At 42.5% G+C, this 19886-nt stretch overlaps 1 protein-coding gene across 1 annotated transcript in view; it reads right to left on the bottom strand.

The window, feature by feature from the left end:
- LOC106586113 (inactive dipeptidyl peptidase 10) overlaps positions 1 to 19886 on the bottom strand; it is a 219104-nt gene that overhangs the window by 111099 nt on the left and 88119 nt on the right. Inside the window, exons 6-8 of the mRNA XM_014172985.3 lie at positions 18292 to 18344; positions 17864 to 17945; positions 2422 to 2542 (exon numbers count right to left, since the gene is read on the bottom strand). Coding sequence (XP_014028460.2) covers positions 2422 to 2542; positions 17864 to 17945; positions 18292 to 18344 — 256 coding nt within the window. The remainder of the gene's footprint in view (positions 1 to 2421; positions 2543 to 17863; positions 17946 to 18291; positions 18345 to 19886) is intronic.

Genomic DNA, 19886 nt, shown 5'->3' with positions numbered 1-19886 from the left:
GGGTGATCCCAACTGACCTAAGAAACTGAATTTTTACTCGGATTAAATGTCAGGAATTGTGAAAAACTGAGTTTAAATGTCTTTGGCTAAGGTGTATGTAAACTTCCGACTTCAACTGTACATGTAGACCTAGGGTTTCAAGCTTTGGTTGATTTCAAATGTAATCTTCAAGTGAATCATTAATATGTTGGATTCATGTCTCCATCTCAACCAATCTAATTTATAGAATAGGAGTAAATAATATCATTATTATTGTGCATTTTAAATTTGATTAGATTAGAGTTAGTCCTATTCCTTAACAATTTTTGGGGGTTGGGATATGAAATATTAATTTGTAGACAAACTGGATATTGAATTGTGTTTGATTGTCAACACCAAATATCAGCATATGAAGTAGATGCATCTTCTGCTTGGATAGTTCCATCTGTGTCACTGACTTATTCTGGCTTTAATTCCATTTTGTCTACAAATTGATAATTGATATGTTGGATTCAAGTATCCATCTCAACCAATTTAAATCAAACTTTAAATGCACTTAGAATAAAGTTTGATTTGATTTAGTCCTATTCATTAACTTTGATTTTTGGTTGAGACGTGTATTTGAATTCAACATATCAATTATTAATATGCAGACAAATTGGAATTAAAGCCAGACTAAGTCAGTGGCAAAAAATATATACTGCTCAAAAAAATAAAGGGAACACTTAAACAACACAATGTAACTCCAAGTCAATCACACTTCTGTGAAATCAAACTGTCCACTTAGGAAGCAACACTGATTGACAATAAATTTCACATGCTGTTGTGCAAATGGAATAGACAACAGGTGGAAATTATAGGCAATTAGCAAGACACCCCCAATAAAGGAGTGGTTCTGCAGGTGGTAACCACAGACCACTTCTCAGTTCCTATGCTTCCTGGCTGATGTTTTGGTCACTTTTGAATGCTGGCGGTGCTTTCACTCTAGTGGTAGCATGAGACGGAGTCTACAACCCACACAAGTGGCTCAGGTAGTGCAGCTCATCCAGGATGGCATATCAATGCGAGCTGTGGCAAGAAGGTTTGCTGTGTCTGTCAGCGTAGTGTCCAGAGCATGGAGGCGCTACCAGGAGACAGGCCAGTACATCAGGAGACGTGGAGGAGGCCGTAGGAGGGCAGCAACCCAGCAGCAGGACCGCTACCTCCGCCTTTGTGCAAGGAGGAGCACTGCCAGAGCCCTGCAAAATGACCTCCAGCAGGCCACAAATGTGCATGTGTCTGTTCAAACGGTCAGAAACAGACTCCATGAGGGTGGTATGAGGGCCCAACGTCCACAGGTGGGGGTTGTGCTTACAGCCCAACACCGTGCAGGACGTTTGACATTTGCCAGAGAACACCAAGATTGGCAAATTCACCACTGGCGCCCTGTGCTCTTCACAGATGAAAGCAGGTTCACACTGAGCACATGTGACAGACGTGACAGTCTGGAGACGCCGTGGAGAACGTTCTGCTGCCTGCAACATCCTCCAGCATGACCGGTTTGGCAGTGGGTCAGTCATGGTGTGGGGTGGCATTTTTTGGGGGGGCCGCACAGCGCTCCATGTGCTCGCCAGAGGTAGCCTGACTGCCATTAGGTACCGAGATGAGATCCTCAGACCCCTTGTGAGACCATATGCTGGTGCGGTTGGCCCTGGGTTCCTCCTAATGCAAGACAATGCTAGACCTCATGTGGCTGGAGTGTGTCAGCAGTTCCTGCAAGAGGAAGGCATTGATGCTATGGACTGGCCCGCCCGTTCCCCAGACCTGAATCCAATTGAGCACATCTGGGACATCATGTCTCGCTCCATCCACCAACGCCACGTTGCACCACAGACTGCCCAGGAGTTGGCGGATGCTTTAGTCCAGGTCTGGGAGGAGATCCCTCAGGAGACCATCCGCCACCTCATCAGGAGCATGCCCAGGCGTTGTAGGGAGGTCATACAGGCACGTGGAGGCCACACACACTACTGAGCCTCATTTTGACTTGTTTTAAGGACATTACATCAAAGTTGGATCAGCCTGTAGTGTGGTTTTCCACTTTAATTGTGAGTGTGACTCCAAATCCAGACCTCCATGGGTTGATAAATTGGATTTCCATTGATTATTTTTGTGTCATTTTGTTGTCAACACATTCAACTATGTAAAGATAGAAGTATTTAATAAGATTATTTCATTCATTCAGATCTAGGATGTGTTATTTTAGTGTTCCCTTTATTTTTTTGAGCAGTGTACATCTCCTTCAAATGTTGATATTTGGATGTGTTGACAACCAAACACAATTACATATATCTTTTGCAATACAGCAAATAGCCTAATCACTTGTCGACAACTTTGGTGAACACCTGCCACATTTCTAAAAGGACTTTAGTTTTACAGTCTATTTAAGTAAATGGTAATACCCACCTTCGTACAACCAGTCAGCGATCCCATTAAAGATGACCCCTTCCTTTCCAGAAGATGTCAGTCTGAGGGAGTTGCTCTTCACATCTGATTGGTAGTAAATATTGTTCTCAAATATGTAGATCTGTGTGCACAAGGACACAAGGAGATCAGGAAAGTCATCACTGATATATCACATTCCATGTTCAACAGTCCCACCGTGACACCAGTGCGTTTTGGACTTCTAACCCATTTTGAACATTGTGTGTTGGAGCTACAGATTTCTGGGTTTTTGGATTTGGCTATTTCCTCTGCATCCGCTGATACCAACCATTAGTCTGTGTGATTAACGTGGGCTGAGCTAGAGTGTTGTTTGTGAAACGCTTCTTACAAAAATGTCTGTTTTTGAGCTACAAAATGTATGACCCATCTATGAAAAGCTGAGACTCTGATGCTCACAAGCCACACAAGAGTCGTTAGGAGGTAAGAGGTTCTTCTACATAGGTCATAGGAAATCCCAGAATATAGTGTTTTGTAATACTGTAATAAGCTCATAGTTCCTGTCACAAACTCCAAACTCCACAAAGTTGTCACTGACTAGTTGGATATTTATTTCTTACTGAGCAAATAATTTCTGTACTTACAGCATTCTTTTTTTTTTTTTATCAGGATTTTGCCTGGTGGACCTTTTTTTTCAATTGGCATTTGTCAATGAACCTCATAAATGGAACTATTTATGTCAAATAGTGTTCAACTTGTAGCCCTGGTTGTCCTGAAAATAACATGTTAAACACTTATATGTGAGGCTAAATATGAGGGCAGAGCAAGCAGATCAATAAAAGTAGTGAATTTCATATTTTTCAGTGAGGGATTTCCTGCGACTGATAGATCTGTGGGCACAAAGACACACAAGGAGATCAGAAAAGTAATCACTGACATTAGTGGCTTCCGAGTGATGCAGCGGTCTAAGGCACTGCATCTCAGTGCTAGAGGTGTCACTACAGACCTTGGTTTGATCCCGGGCTGGATCACAACCGGCCATGATTGGGAGTCCCATAGGGCGGCGCACAATGGGTTACGGGAGAGTTTGGCGGAGATAGGCCGTCATTGTAAAATAAGAATTTGTTCTTAACTGACTTGCCTAGTTAAATAAAGGTTAAATAAATATCACATTTCATTTAACATTTCAATTTGGCATGACCTCTACAGGTCTGAAATGTGAAAGTCAATAAAATATCAACTTTTGACCATTTTTGAACACAGAGAGAGAAAGATGAATATTGTATATCCAAACCCCTATAATGTTACAGGGTAAATACAAGGCCTAGGTAACATCCTTTTCAACACACCCAATTTAGCAGATATTGAAATTCACAAAAAAAAGGAGAAATAACTCATTTTCAATTCAGGTCTTATTCAAATCTCATTCCCTGAATGGATGTGGTTGAAGAGGCCTGGAATCACACTGTCCAGAGAAATTCCAGAAACCTAACGTCCGATTCCATTAACAACCTAAATGACCTGTGTTGAAATTATCAACCAACTCCTTATCCTCAAATGTCTTTTTTTTCCCAGAACCAACCAACATTTCCCGGTCAACCAGCTGTCTGCATCAGTCAGACTTATATAAAGCACCGTTATCGTTATGTAGTCACTCGGTCACGGAGCTGAGCTGAGCCCGTCTCAGGCTCTGCAAGCCCCACTGTTATATCAAAGGCATTGAGTAGAGGCAGCTTGCCTTAATTGCTCCAGAAGGAAGTGTGTGTGGTATAGGATTCAGCAAAAAGAGCTGCTTTAAAACAGCAATGTCTTGAACCGTTTCAACATCAATGTACCTCGACAAATACATGGATACGGTGACTGAGTTCATCAGGAAGTGTATAGGAGATGTTGCACCCACTGTGACTATTAAAACCTACCCAAACCAGAAAACGTGGATAGATGGCAGCATTTGCGCAAAACTGAAAGCGCAAACCACCACATTTAACCACGGCAAGGTGACTGGGAATATGGCCGAATACAAACAGTGTAGTTATTCCCTCGGTAAGGCAATAAAACAGGCAAGTAAAGAGACAAACTGGAGTTGCAATTCAACGGCTCAGACACAAGACGTATGTGGCAGGGTCTACAGACAATCACGGACTACAAAGGGAAAACCAGCCACGTTGCGGACACCGACGTCTTTCTCCCGGACAAGCTAAACACCTTCTTCGCCTGCTTTGAGCTTAACCTGTTGGGGGTAGGGGGCAGTATTGACACGGCCGGATAAAAAACGTACCCGATTTAATCTGGTTATTACTACTGCCCAGAAACTAGAATATGCATATAATTATTGGCTTTGGATAGAAAACACCCTAAAGTTTCTAAAAGTGTTTGAATGGTGTCTGTGAGTATAACAGAACTCATATGGCAGGCAAAAACCTGAGAAGATTCTGTACAGGAAGTGGCCTGTCTGACCATTCCTTGAGCTTCTTGCCTCTGTTTATTGAAGACTGAGGATCTTTGCTGTAACGTGACACTTCCTACGGCTCCCATAGGCTCTCAGAAGGCGGGAAAAAGCTGAATGATGTAATTCCAGCCCCAGGCTGAAACACATTTGCGCTTTTGGCAAGTGGCCGATCAGAGGACAATGGGCTTAGGCGCGTGCACGAGTCGACCCCATGCTTTATTTTCTTTCGTCTTTTTACCTAAACGCAGATTCCCGGTCGGAATATTATCGCTTTTTTTACGAGAAAAATGGCATAAAAATTGATTTTAAACAGCGGTTGACATGCTTCGAAGTACGGTTATGGAATATTTAGAATTTTTTTGTCACGAAATGCGTCGTGCTCGTCACCCTTCTTTACCCTTTCGGATAGTGTCTTGAACGCACGAACAAAACGCCGCTGTTTGGATATAACAATGGATTATTTGGGACCAAACCAACATTTGTTATTGAAGTAGAAGTCCTGGGAGTGCATTCTGACGTAGAACAGCAAAGGTAATAACATTTTTCTTATAGTAAATCTGACTTTGGTGAGTGCTAAACTTGCTGGGTGTCTAAATAGCTAGCCCTGTGATGCCGGGCTATCTACTTAGAATATTGCAAAATGTGCTTTCACCGAAAAGCTATTTTAAAATCGGACATATCGAGTGCATAGAGGAGTTCTGTATCTATAAATCTTAAAATAATTATGCTTTTTGTTATCGTTTATCGTGAGTAATTTAGTGAATTTACAAAAAATTTACTAAATTACTCACGATAAACGTTCACAAAAAGCAGAATTATTTTAAGATTTGCCGGGTATGCTAGTTCTGAACGTCACATGCTAATGTAAAAGGCTGGTTTTTGATATAAATATGAACTTGATTGAACAAAACATGCATGTATTGTATAACATAATGTCCTAGGTGTGTCATCTGATTAAGAGCATCAAAGGTTAGTGCTGCATTTAGCTGTCTTCTGGGTTTTTGTGACATTATATGCTAGCTTGAAAAATTGGTGTCTGATTATTTCTGGCTGGGTACTCTGCTGACATAATCTAATGTTTTGCTTTCGTTGTAAAGCCTTTTTGAAATCGGACAGTGTGGTTAGATTAACGAGAGTCTTGTCTTTAAAATGGTGTAAAATAGTCATGTTTGAGAAATTGAAGTAATAGCATTTCTAAGGTATTTGAATAACGCGCCACAGGATTCCACTGGCTGTTACGTAGGTGGGACGATTTCGTCCCGCCGACCCTAGAGAAGTTAACACAATGCCACCGACATGACCCACTACCAAGGACTATGAGCTCTCCTTCTCCGTGGCCAACGTGTGTAAGACATTTAAGTGTGTTAACCCTCGCAAGGCCCAGACAGCATCCCTAGCCGCGTTCTTAGAGCATGCGCAGACCAGCTAGCTGGAGTGTTTACAGACATATTCAATCTCTCCCTATCCCAGACTGCTGACCCCACCTGCTTCAAGATGTCCACCATTGTCCCTGTACCCAAGAAAGCAAAGGTAACTGAACTGAATGACTATCGCCCGTAGCAATCACTTTTGTCATCATGAAGTGCTTTGAGAGGCTAGTTAAGGATCACATCACCTCTAACTTACCTGACACCCTAGACATTATACATTTACATCATTTAGTAGACGCTCTTATCCAGAGCGACTTACAAATTGGTGCATTCACCTTATGATAGACAATGAACAGCGTTCTTACATAGGTATTCCTCTAGACAGACTTCAATTAGCTTACCATCCCAATAGATCCACAGACGATGGAGTCGCCATCGCACTGCACACTGCCCTATCCCATCTAGACAAGAGGAATACCTATGTAAGAATGCTGTTCATTGTCTATAGCTCAGCATTCAACACTATAGTACCCTCCAAGCCCATTATTAAGCTCAGGGCCCTGGGTCTGAACCCCGCCCTGTGCAACTGGGTCCTGGACTTCTTGACGGGCCGCCCCCAGGTGGTGACGTTAGGAAACAACACCTCCACTTCGCTGATTGTCAACACAGGGGCCCCACAAGGGGGCGTGCTCAGCCCCCTCCTGTACTCCCTGTTCACCCATGACTGCGAGACCACGCACACCTCCAACTCAATCATCAAGTTTGAAGAAGACACAACAGTAGTAGGCCTGATTACCAACAATGACGACACAGGCTACAGAGAGGTGAGGGCCCTTGGTGAGTGGTGCCAGGAAAATAACCTCTCACTCAACGTCAACAAAACAAAGGAGCTTATCGTGAACTTCAGGAAACAGCAGAGCGACCGCGCCCCTATCCACATCAACGGGACCGCAGTGGAGAAGGTGGAAAGCTTCAAGTTCCTCGGCATACACATCACTGACAAACTGAAATGGTCCACCCTCAAGTCCATCAGACTGTTAACTTCTACGGGCTAGGTGGGACGCTAGGGGACACAGCCAGTGAAATATCAGGGCGGCAAATTCAAAAACAAAATGTCATAATTCAACTTTCTCAAACATGCAACTATTTTACACCATTTTAAAGATAAACTTCTCGTTAATCTAACCACATTGTCCGATTTCAAAAAGGCTTTACAGCGAAAGCAAAACATTAGATTATGTTAGGAGAGTACATAGACAAAAATAATCACACAACCATTTTCCAAGCAAGGACATGTGTCAATAAAACCCAAAACACAGCTAAATGAAGCACTAACCTTTGACGATCTTCATCATGTCACGGGTGTCGTTGTGTAGAGATCACCAAAACGCAGCAGGAATGTGGATGCTCATCTTTATAATTAATTAAATAAAGAGAACCTCCAAAACAAAGAACGACAGTTTCACAGGCTAAGACAACTAGCAGTGCAAAAGATAACTACCCACAAAATCCCCAGGTGAAAACAAGCATGTAATATATGACTCCCAATCAGGAACAACGACGTACAGCTGTTCCTGATCGGGAGCCACACAAACCACACAGAAATAGACAGACTAGAAAACCATAGAAAACCAACACTAGAACATATACTCAAACCCCAGACTACATAAACCAAACACCCCTTTAATAACACACACAACCCGAACCATATGAAACAAATACCCTTCTGCCACGTCATGACCAAACTACAATACAAATACTCCCTCTACTGGTCAGGACGTGACACATCAAATGACACTCCTAGGACATTATGTTACACAATACATGTATGTTTTGTTCAATAAAGTTCATATTTATATCCAAAAACAGCATTTTACATTGGCGCGTGATGTTCAGAAAATTTATTCCCACCAAAACGACCGGTGAATGTGCACATCAATTTACAAAAATACTCATCATAAACATTGACAAAATATATAACAATTATTTTAAGAATTATAGATAGACTACCCCTGGATGCAACCTCTGTGTCAGATTTTAAAATAGCTTTACGGAGAAAGCACATTTTTCAATATTCTGAGTACATAGCTCAGCCATCACGGTGAGCTATTCAGACACCCGCCAAGTTCGGGGCAACCTAAACTCAGAATTAGTATTAGAAATATTCTCTTACCTTTGCTGATCTTCGTCAGAATGCACTCCCGGGACTGCTACTTCCACAAGAAATGTTGTTTTTGTTCGAAATAATCCATATTTATGTACAAATACCTCCATTTTGTTTGTGCGTACAGATCACTTATCCAAAGGCATAACGCACGAGCGCGGAACGAGAGACGAAAAGTCAAAATCTTCCATTACCGTACTTAGAAGCATGTCAAAAGCTGTTTAAAATCAATCTTTATGGTATTTTTTACGTAAAATTGAGATAATATTCCAACAGGACAATAGCATATTCATTCAAGAAGAAAAAGAAGGAACGGTGTGCTTGCGTGACCGCGCATATCCAATCCCTTTGTTGCCAGGCAGACCACTCAGTAACTGAGCTCCTATACTCTGCCCAGTGACAGGAGAAGGCTCAAACCACTTTCTGAAGGCTTTAGACAGCCAATGGAAGCCTTAGGAAGTGCAACGTCCCCCACAGACACTGTAGTTTCGATAGAGAATCAAAAGAAGAACTACAATTCTCAGACTTTCCACTTCCTGCTTGAATTTTTCTCAGGTTTTTGCCTGCCATATGAGTTATGTTATACTTACAGACACCATTCAAACAGTTTTAGAAACTTCTGAGTGTTTTCTGTCCAAATCTACTAATAATATGCATAGTCTAGTTTCTGGGCCAGAGTAGTAACCTGTTAAAATTGGGTTTGTTTTTCATCCGGCCGTGAAAATACTGCCCCATAGCCCAGACAGGTTAAATAGCCATCACTAGCCGGCTTCCACCCGGTTACACAATCCTGCACCTTAGAGGCTGCTGCCCTATATACCAAGACTTGGAATCACTGGAAACTTTAGTAATGGAACACTAGTCATTTAAATAATGTTTACATACTGCTTTACTCATCTCATATGTACATATTTTATTCTATTCAAATATATTTTAGTCAATGCCACTTCGACATCGCTCGAGCTAACATTTCTATGTTTCTTAATTCCATTATTTCACTTTTAGATTTGTGTGTATTGTTGTGAATTGTTAGTTAACATTGCACTGTTGGAACTAGGAACACAAGCATTTCGCTACACCTGCAATAATATCTGCTAAGTATGTGTATGTGACCAATACATTTTGATTTGATTTGATCTACTTCAATAAAGACTGAAACTAGCTGTCCTAAGACGGGGTAGGATTTTCAGTTAGGAAAAACATTGGCTATGACATATTTGGTTATGAGGAAGCGCTATCATAACATTTCTATGTATGTTTTGGGCTTGAGTTTGTGTTGACAGCTAGTTCACTTCAAGGATGCTTTCAATGTAATATCTAGTCTACACAACAAAACAACTCACAGAACTGGCATCCTATCCAATATATACTAGCAGTGTCATGTATTCATAAAATACAATTGTGGCTAACGATGAAGCTTATGCTACTCGAGAGCCCCGAATGCCTGCATATTTGTCTGCTTCACCTCTCATCACCGTAATGGCCCTCTAATGGAGGTGAGTTTGATTTATGCCTAAATAACCACACCAAATGTTACAATTGCAGACAAGAAACCTCTAATACTTAAGCCTGTTAGCTGTCCACAAAAGGTGCCCCATCTGTCTAATGCAAACAAATGAAAAGGTATTATCATCTAATTTGAATGATTCTCTATTTCGAAAATGAATTGGAGTATAATGCGAGAGTCATTTGACATTCCAAATCAACCTGCTTAGAATGCTGTGCTTTGATAGCTTGATTTAGGACGGCCTTTCACAAAGCCGTGTATAGTTACAATTGTGCGCCCACCAAGTTTGAGTCACAAACTTGGTGGGCCAAGTTTGAGTCACAAAATGGATGGTATCGAGTTTGAGTCACAAAATGGATGGTATCGGGTTTGAATTCCACATTACACCCAACTTCATAACATTTGGTGTCAGAAGTGGGATCCAATACAGATGAGCCCATCAGAACTGTGTCTGAGCAGCTGTACGAAGAAGTTCAAAGAAGCCTTCCAAAGGAGATGGGGCTGGGGTAGAAGGACCCTGCTGCCACTATGACCACTGCCCAGCGAGTTAGCCATCTTGGCACTGTGGTTAATCCTGCTCCGTGGCTTCACCACAAAGCACTAGAAAATGAGCAGATTTGAGAGAAATAGTCAGGCTTGGAAGAAATGGTCCACATTTACATGGCATACTGAATGTCACATTAGTACAGGTTGTTTCAGGTGTGCTTGGCATGTCACTACTGATTGTTATGTTAATCAAATATCATGTTCTCGAATAATCTGACTGAAAGCTGTCAACATGTTTGTATGTCCACAACATCGTTCTGTGACTAAAAAGATCAAAGTAATTATTTTATGCAAATGTTTTAAAGGCCAGGTAACTTGGTAGACCTTCAAAGCCAATACAGGAGAAGGAGTGGATATTATCTATACATTCTGGCTTTACATTTTAATTAACTCGAACAGAAATGTTCATGTAAGAAAGACAAACATGACAGGGATGCAATAGCAGACAACAGGCATACTTTATTGTTGCCGCTTTAATGAGAAACAAGATTCACTTTCAACCGCAACACAATCAAAACACAGTCTAATTAAAAGTTCAGAATGCACTCCATGCAGGGATTAAATTGGAGAACAATTAAGTCGAACAAAGCAATTACACGAGGAAGAGGGGAAAAAAATCACACCATAGGCTAAACAAAGAAATAACAGCATTTCAAAAATATAAAATCAAAAAGATTTTTTAAAACTGTTGATCCTGGGCAAACCAACCTCTCCTATTCCTTTGCACATACATTTCAGGCCACGGGCAACACTTGTTAAAGCAACTTATTTGTAGTTTATTAAGCAGTACCCAAAAACTTCCAAACAAATAGCTGACATAACCCTCAGTAGGCAAGCACTATATTCAGTTACTTTCAACACTGGGGTATGTAAATGCAGAATATTGCAAGTTTGGGGGGTAGCCCCGCCTGGGACTCAAACCTGGGTCTACCGACTATCAACCCAATCAAATCAAGCTTAATTTATCACATGCGTCGAATACAACAAATGTAGACCTTACCCGTGAAATGCCTATAAACCTTCAAGCTGCATACTGGACCCTATTCCAACTAAACTACTGAAGGAGCTGCTTCCTATGCTTGGCCCTCCTATGTTGAATATAATAAATGGCTCCCTATCCACCGGATGTGTACCAAACTCACTAAAAGTGGCAGTAATAAAGCCTCTCTTGAAAAAGCCAAATCTTGATCCAGAAAATATAAAAAAAACTATCGGCCTATATCGAATCTCTCATTCCTCTCAAAAAAAATTCAAAAGCTGTTGCGCAGCAACTCACTGCCTTCCTGAAGAAGAACAATGTATACGAAATGCTTCAGTCTGGTTTTGGACTCCATCATAGCACTGAGACTGCACTAAAATTACCTTTTAATGGCAGACCAAGGCTCTGCATCGGTCCTCGTGCTGCTAGACCTTAGTGCTGCTTTTGATACCATTGATCAGCACATTCTTTTGAAGAGATTGGAAACCCAAATTGGTCTACACGGACAAGTTCTGGCCTGGTTTAGATCTTATCTGTAGGAAAGATATCAGTTTGTCTCTGTGGATGGTTTGCCTTCTGATAAATCAACTGTAAATGTCGATGTTCCTCAAGGTTTCGTTTTAGACCTCTATTGTTTTCACTATATAGTTTACCTCTTGGTGATGTCATTCGGAATGTTAACTTTCACTGCTATGTGGACGATAAACACCTGTACATTTCAATGAAACATGGTGAATCCCCAAAATTGCCCTCCCTGGAAGCCTGTGCTTCAGATATAAGGAAGTGGATAGCAACAATTGTTTTACTTTTAAACTCAGACGAAACAGAGATGCTAGTTCTAGGTCCCAAGAAACAAAGAGATATTCTGTTGGATCTGATAATTCATCTTGATGGTTGTACAATCATCTCAAATAAAACTGTGAAGGACCTCAGCATTACTCTGGACCCTGATCTCTCTTTTGACGAACATATCAAGAATATTTCAAGGACAGCTTTTTTGCATCTTCGTAACATTGCAAAAATCAGAAACTTTCTGTCCAAAAATGTGGCAGAAAAATGTATCCATGCTTTTGTCATTTCTAGATTAGCCTGTTAGGGCTAGGGGGCAGTATTGACACAGCCGGATAAAAAACGTACCCGATTTAATCTGGTTACTACTCCTGCCCAGTAACTAGAATATGCATATAATTATTGGATTTGGATAGAAAACACCCTAAAGTTTCTAAAACTGTTTGAATGGTGTCTGTGAGTATAACAGAACTCATATGGCAGGCCAAAACCTGAGAAGATTTCAAGCAGGAAGTGGCCTGTCTGAGAAGTAGTGTTTCATCTTGGCTCTTTTTATTGAAGACTCAGGATCTGTGCAATAACGTGAAAAAGCTGAACGATATCGAGGCAGGCTCTGGCTGAAACACTTTATCGCTTTTGGCAATAATCTAATGTTTTGCTTTCGTTGTAAAGCCTTTTTGAAATCGGACAGTGTGGTTAGATTAACGAGAGTCTTATCTTTACAATGGTGTAAAATAGTCATATTTTTGAAAAATTGAAGTAATAGCATTTCTAAGGTATTTGAATAACGTGCCACAGGATGCAACTGGCTGTTGAGTAGGTGGGACGCAAGCGTCCCACCTAGCCCATAGAGGTTAGACTACTGCAAGGCTCTACTTTCCAGCTACCCGAATAAAGCACTAAATAAACTTCAGTTAGAGCTAAACATGGCTGCTAGAATCTTTACTAGAACCAAAACATTTGATCATATTACTCCAGTGCTAGCCTCTCTACACTGGCTTCCTGTTAAGGCAAGGGCCGATTTCAAGGTTTTACTGCTAACCTACAAAGCATTACATGGGCTTGCTCCTACCTATCTTTCTGATTTGGTCCTGCCGTACATGTACGCTACGGTCACGAGACGCAGGCCTCCTTACTGTCCCTAGAATTTCTAAGCAAACAGCTGGAGGTAGTGCTTTCTCTTATAGAGCTCCATTTTTATGAAATGGTCTGCCTATCCATGTGAGAGATGCAGACTCGGTCCCAACCTTCAAGTCTTTATTGAAGACTAATCTCTTCAGTAGGGCCTATGATTGAGTGTAGTCTGGCCTAGGGGTGTGAAGGTGAACGGAAAGGCACTGGAGCGACGTACCGCCCTTGCTGTTTCTGCCTGGCCGGTTCCTCTCTCTCCACTGGGATTCTCTGTCTCTAACCGTATTACGGGGGCTGAGTCACTGGCTTACTAGTGCTCTTCGATGCTGTCCCTAGGAGGGGTGCGTCACTTGAGTGGGTTGAGTCACTGACGTGATCTTCCTGTCCGGGTTGGTGCCCCCCTCGGGTTCGTGCCGTGGGGGAGTTCTTCTTGGGCTATACTCTGCCTTGTCTCCGGGTAATAGGTTGGTGGTTGAAGAGATCGCTCTGGTGGTGTGGGGGCTGTGCCTTGGCAAAGTGGGTGGGGTTATACCCAGCCTGTTTGGCCCTGTCCGTGGGTATCGTTGGACAGGGCCACAGTGTCTCCCGACCCCTCCTGTCTCAGCCGCCAGTATTTATGCTGCAATAGTTTATGTGTCGGGGGGCTAGGGTCAGTCTGTTATATCTGGAGTATTTCTCATGTCGTATCCGTTGTCCTGTGTGAATTTAAGTATACTCCCTCTGATTCTCTCTCTCTCTCTTTCTCTTCTCTCGGAGGACCTGAGTCCTAGGACCATGCCTCAGGACTACCTGGCCTGATGAATCCTTGCTGTCCCCAGTCCACCTGGTCATACTGTTGCTCCAGTTTCAACTGTTCTGCCTGCGGCTATGGAACCCTGACCTGTTCACTGGACGTGCTACCTTGTCCCCGACCTGCTGTTTTGGACTCTCTCTCCGCACTTGCTGTCTCTAACTCTGAATGATCGGCTATGAAAAGCCAACTGACATTTACTCCTGAGGTGCTGACATGTTGCACCCTCTACAACCACTGTGATTATTATTATCTGACCCTGCTGGTCATCTATGAACGTTTGAACATCTTGGCCATGTTCTGTTATAATCTCCACCTGGCACAGCCTGAAGAGGACTGGCCACCCCTCAGAGCCAGGTTCCTCTCTAGGTTTCTTCCTAGGTTCTGGCCTTTCTAGGGAGTTTTTTCTAGCCACTGCGCTTCTACATCTGCATTGCTTGCTGTTTGATGTTTTAGGCTGAGTTTCTGTACAGCACATTGTGATATCGGTTGATGTAAAAAGGGCTTTATAAATACATTTGATTCATTGATTGAATGTTTACTTACTTACAAGCCCTTAACCAACAGTGCAGTTCAAGAAGTGTTAAGAAAATATTTAAAAAATTATAAAAAGTAACACAATAAAATAACAATAACAAGGCTTTTTACAGGGAGTACTGGTACCGAGTCAGTGTGCGTGGGTACAGGTTAATTGAGGTAATTTGTACATGTAGGTAGGGTTGAAGTGACTATGCATAGATAATAAACAGTGAGTAGCAGCAGTGTACAAAACAAATGGGGGGGGGGGTGTCAATGTAAATAGTCCGGTGAACATTTGATTAATTGTTGAGCAGTCTTATGGCTTAGGGATATAAGCTGTTAAGGAGCCTTTTGGTCCTACCGCTTGCCGTGCGGTAGCAGACAAAATATTCTATAACTTGGGTGACCGGAGTCTCTGACAATTTTATGGGCTTTCCTCTGACATCGCCTATTATATAGGTCCTGGATGGCAGGAAGCTTGGCCTCATGTACTGGGCCATATGCACTAGCTTCTGTAGCACCTTATGGGCAGATACTGAGCAGTTGCCCTACCAGGCAGTGATGCAACCGTTCAGGATGCTCTCGACGGTGCAGCTGTAGAACTTTTTGAGGATCTGGGGACCCATGCCAAATCTTTTCAGTCTCTTGAGGGGTAAAAGGTTTTGTTGTGCCCTCTTCACGACTGTCTTGGTGTGTTTGGACCATGATAGTTCATTGGTGATGTGGAACTCGTTGGTGACTTGAAACTCTCGACCCGCTCCACTACAGCCCTGTTGATGTTAATGGGGGCCTGCTCAGCCTGCCTTTTCCTGTAGTCCACGATTAGTCCATTGTCTTGCTCACATTAAGGGAGAGGTTGTTATCCTGGCACCACACTGCCAGTTCTCTGACCTCCTCCCTATAGGCTATCTCATCGTTGTCAGTGACTGTTGTGTCGTCAGCAAACTTAATGATGGTGTTAGAGTCATGTTTGGCCACACAGTCATAGGTCAAGAGGGAGTGCAGGAGGGGACTAAGTACACACCCCTGAGCGTTGAGGATCAGCGTGGCAGACGTGTTGTTTCCTACCCTTAACACCTGGGGGCGGCCCGTCAGGAAGTCCAGGATCCAGTTGCAGAGGGAGGTGTTTAGTCCCAGGGTCCTTAGCTTAGTGATGAGCTTTGTGGGCACTATGGTGTTGAACTCTGAGCTATAGTCAATGAACAGCATTCTCACATAGGTGTTCCTTTTGTCCAGGTTGGAAAGGGCAGTGTGGAGTGAGTTTGAGAGGGTCTAGGATATCCTAGAGGATGCTGTTGATGTGAGCCATGACCAGGCTTTCAAAGCACGTCATGGCTACCGACGTGAATGCTAAGGGGCGGTAATCATTTAGGCAGGTTACCTTTGCTTCCTTGGGCACAGGGACTATGGTGGTCTGATTGAAACATGTAGGTATTACAGAGGGGAGAAGTTGAAAATGTCAGTGAAGACACTTGACAGTTGGTCCTCGCATGCTTTGAGTACACGTCCTGGTAATCTGTCTGGCCCCATGGCTTTCTGAATGTTGACCTGTTTAAAGGTCTTGCTCACATCGGCTACCGAGAGCGTTATCACACAGTCATCCAGAACAGCTGGTGCTCTCGTTCATGCTTCAGTGTTGCAATGCCTCGAAACGAGCATAAAAGGCATTTAGCTCATCTGGTAGGCTCGCATCACTGGGAAACTCACGTCTGAGTTTCCCTTTGTAGTCCGTAATAGTTTTCAAGCCCTGTCACATCTGACGAGTGTCAGAGCCGGTGTAAGTAGAATTCAATCTTAATCCTGTATTGACGCTTTGCTTGTTTGATGGTTCGTCTGAGGGCATAGCGGATTTCTTATAAGCGTCCGGATTAGTCTCCCGCTCCTTAAAAGCGGCAGCTCTAGCCTTTAGCTCGATGCGGATGTTGCCTATAATCCATGGCTTCTGGTTGGGATATGTACGTCCAGTCACTGTGGGGACGACATCGTCGATGCTGTTGATGTGAGCCATGACCAGGCTTTCAAAGCACGTCATGGCTACCGACGTGAATGCTAAGGGGCGGTAATCATTTAGGCAGGTTACCTTTGCTTCCTTGGGCACAGGGACTATGGTGGTCTGATTGAAACATGTAGGTATTACAGAGGGGAGAAGTTGAAAATGTCAGTGAAGACACTTGACAGTTGGTCCTCGCATGCTTTGAGTACACGTCCTGGTAATCTGTCTGGCCCCATGGCTTTCTGAATGTTGACCTGTTTAAAGGTCTTGCTCACATCGGCTACCGAGAGCGTTATCACACAGTCATCCAGAACAGCTGGTGCTCTCGTTCATGCTTCAGTGTTGCAATGCCTCGAAACGAGCATAAAAGGCATTTAGCTCATCTGGTAGGCTCGCATCACTGGGAAACTCACGTCTGAGTTTCCCTTTGTAGTCCGTAATAGTTTTCAAGCCCTGTCACATCTGACGAGTGTCAGAGCCGGTGTAAGTAGAATTCAATCTTAATCCTGTATTGACGCTTTGCTTGTTTGATGGTTCGTCTGAGGGCATAGCGGATTTCTTATAAGCGTCCGGATTAGTCTCCCGCTCCTTAAAAGCGGCAGCTCTAGCCTTTAGCTCGATGCGGATGTTGCCTATAATCCATGGCTTCTGGTTGGGATATGTACGTCCAGTCACTGTGGGGACGACATCGTCGATGCACTTATTGATGAAGCCGATGACTAAGGTGGTGTACTCCTCAATGCCATTGGTTGAATTCCGGAACATATTCCAGTCTATGCAAGCAAAAAAGTCCTGTGGCATAGCATCTGCGTTATCTGACCACTTCCGTTTTGAGCGAGTCATAGGTACTTTCTGCTTTAGTTTTTGCTTGTAAGCAGGAATCAGGAGGATAGAATTATGGTCAGATTTGCCAAATGGAGGGCGGGGGAGAGCTTTGTACAGTATACATCTCTGTGTGTGGAGTAAAGGTGGTCTAGAGTGTTTTCCCGCCTGTGACTCAAACCTGGGTCTACCGACTATCAACCCAGTACATTAGCCATTACGCCAAGAATGCAAACTTCCTAGTTGGAGTAATATTCAAAAGGAATGTGATATAGGATTGTGACTTTAACCACCCTTCTTCCGGGCACAAGAAAAATCACAAAATATGCCTGTTGCATTATTCCCAATGGTAACAGGTGTGATATGGGAGGGTTGCATGTAGGAGTGGCAGCTTGTCTTTGACTTACCAGTTGCTGGCCTTGTACTCCCCATTCAGCGTACTGCAGAACAGAGTTAAGCACCTCCGGAGGGTCCAACTCCCATACCTCCCTGAAAAACAACAGTAAGTAACCAGTAAGACTGCTACCTAGAGCAGTGGAAGGCATTTACAAAGATACACCTTTTACTTCCGGATACACTGGTAACTCTAACTGTAAGTCGCTCTGGATAAGAGCATTTGCTAAATGACTACGATGTAAAATGTAAAAAAGCCCACTTCAAAACGTTGTTTTATCATAAATATTGACATTTAAAAGGTCATGACTAACAAAATATTGAATTTCATTGTTTGTTGTGGATTCACCAGGCTCTTAGCATCCACCTGAGCTAAACTGCCTTAGAAGAGATTGTCTTGACACGTAAACAAACGCATGGTAAACAAGCACATGAAACATACCTTGTGTGAATGTTATAAATGCTATATGAGGCCATGTATGAATGCCGGTAAACCTAAAACAAAAGAGAGAAAAGAAAGAGGAGATTATTGCACGAAACATTAACGATGGAAGCAGCTTGGCTGATAACAACATCATAAAAACAGGCAGAGAAAGGCATCGAACAGAATAGACCAGTAGCTGTTTTCACAAATAGATTATGTGGACAATGTGATTTGCATGGTTGACAGCTGCGAGATGAGACATTTTAATTCCATCTGAGAAACCGATCATGGAACCCCCATGACTTTGTGTCTGAAAGCCTGAGAGAGAGAGAGAGAGAGAGAGAGAGAGAGAGAGAGAGAGAGAGAGAGAGAGAGAGAGAGAGAGAGAGAGAGAGAGAATCCAAATGGTCTGGGGTGTGAGTAAATCTGTCTGGATTCCCCTAGAGAAGCTGTGCCTTACATGATAATAGCATTCAGACCATACACGGGGAAGGAAACAGCCTCAATGTTGCAGTGTTTCATAATGATGACATGCTCCACACAGTTCAAATATAGACCAAGAAACATTATCTGACAGGAGTGTTATTGTACTGTATGGCAAATGCATTACAAACTGTGCAGAGAAATACTTTTTCCTCATTTTGTTGTGCTACAGCCTGAATTTATAATGTATTAAATTGAGATTTTGTGTCACTTGCCTACACACAATACCCCAAAATGTCAAAATGGATCTATGTTTTTTTAAATGTTTACAAATTAATAAAAAATGAAAAGCTGAAATGTCTTGAGTCAATAAGTATTTAACCCCTTTGTTATGTCAAGCCTAAATACGTTCAGGAGTAAAAATGTCATATAATAAGTTGCATGGACTTACTCTGTGGGCAATAATAGTGTTTAACATGATTTTTGAATGACTACCTCATCTCTGTACACCAATGCCTCGCAAAGAAGGGTACCTTTTGGTAGACGGGTAAGAAAAGCCCCCAAAAAACATTGACTATCCCTTTGAGCATGGTCAAGTTATTAATTACACTTTGGATGGTGCATCAATACACCCAGTAACTACAAAGAGACAGGCGTCCGTCCTAACTCAGTTGCCGAAAATGAAGGAAACCACTCAGGGATTTAACCATGAGACCAATGGTGACTTTACAACAGCTAGAGAGCTTAATGGCTGTGAAGGGCAACAAATTTGGATGGATCAACAACATTGTAGTTACTCCACAATACTAATCTAAATGACATAGTGAAAAGAAGGAAGCCTCTACAGAATAAAACACATTTCCAAAAGGTGACACTAAAATGTATTGGCTCAGGGGTGTGAAAACGTACAGTACCAGTCAAAAGTTTGGACACACCTACTCATTCTTAATTTACTGCTATTTTCTACAATGTAGAATAATAGTGAAGACATCAAAACAATTAAATAACACATATGGAATGTAATAACTGAAAAAAGTGTTAAATAAATCACAAAATAAACAAATATTTTATTTGTGAGATTCTTCAAAGTAGCCACCCTTGGCCTTGATGACAGCTTTGCACACTCTTGGCATTCTCTCAACCAGTGTCGTGAGGTAGTCACCTGGAATGCATTTCAATTTACAGGTGTG

The sequence above is a fragment of the Salmo salar genome, chromosome 25 (genome assembly GCF_965601325.2).
Source record: "Salmo salar chromosome 25, fSalSal1, whole genome shotgun sequence".
Taxonomy (NCBI): Eukaryota; Metazoa; Chordata; class Actinopteri; order Salmoniformes; family Salmonidae; genus Salmo; species Salmo salar.
This window is presented reverse-complemented; position numbering and strand designations above follow the sequence as displayed.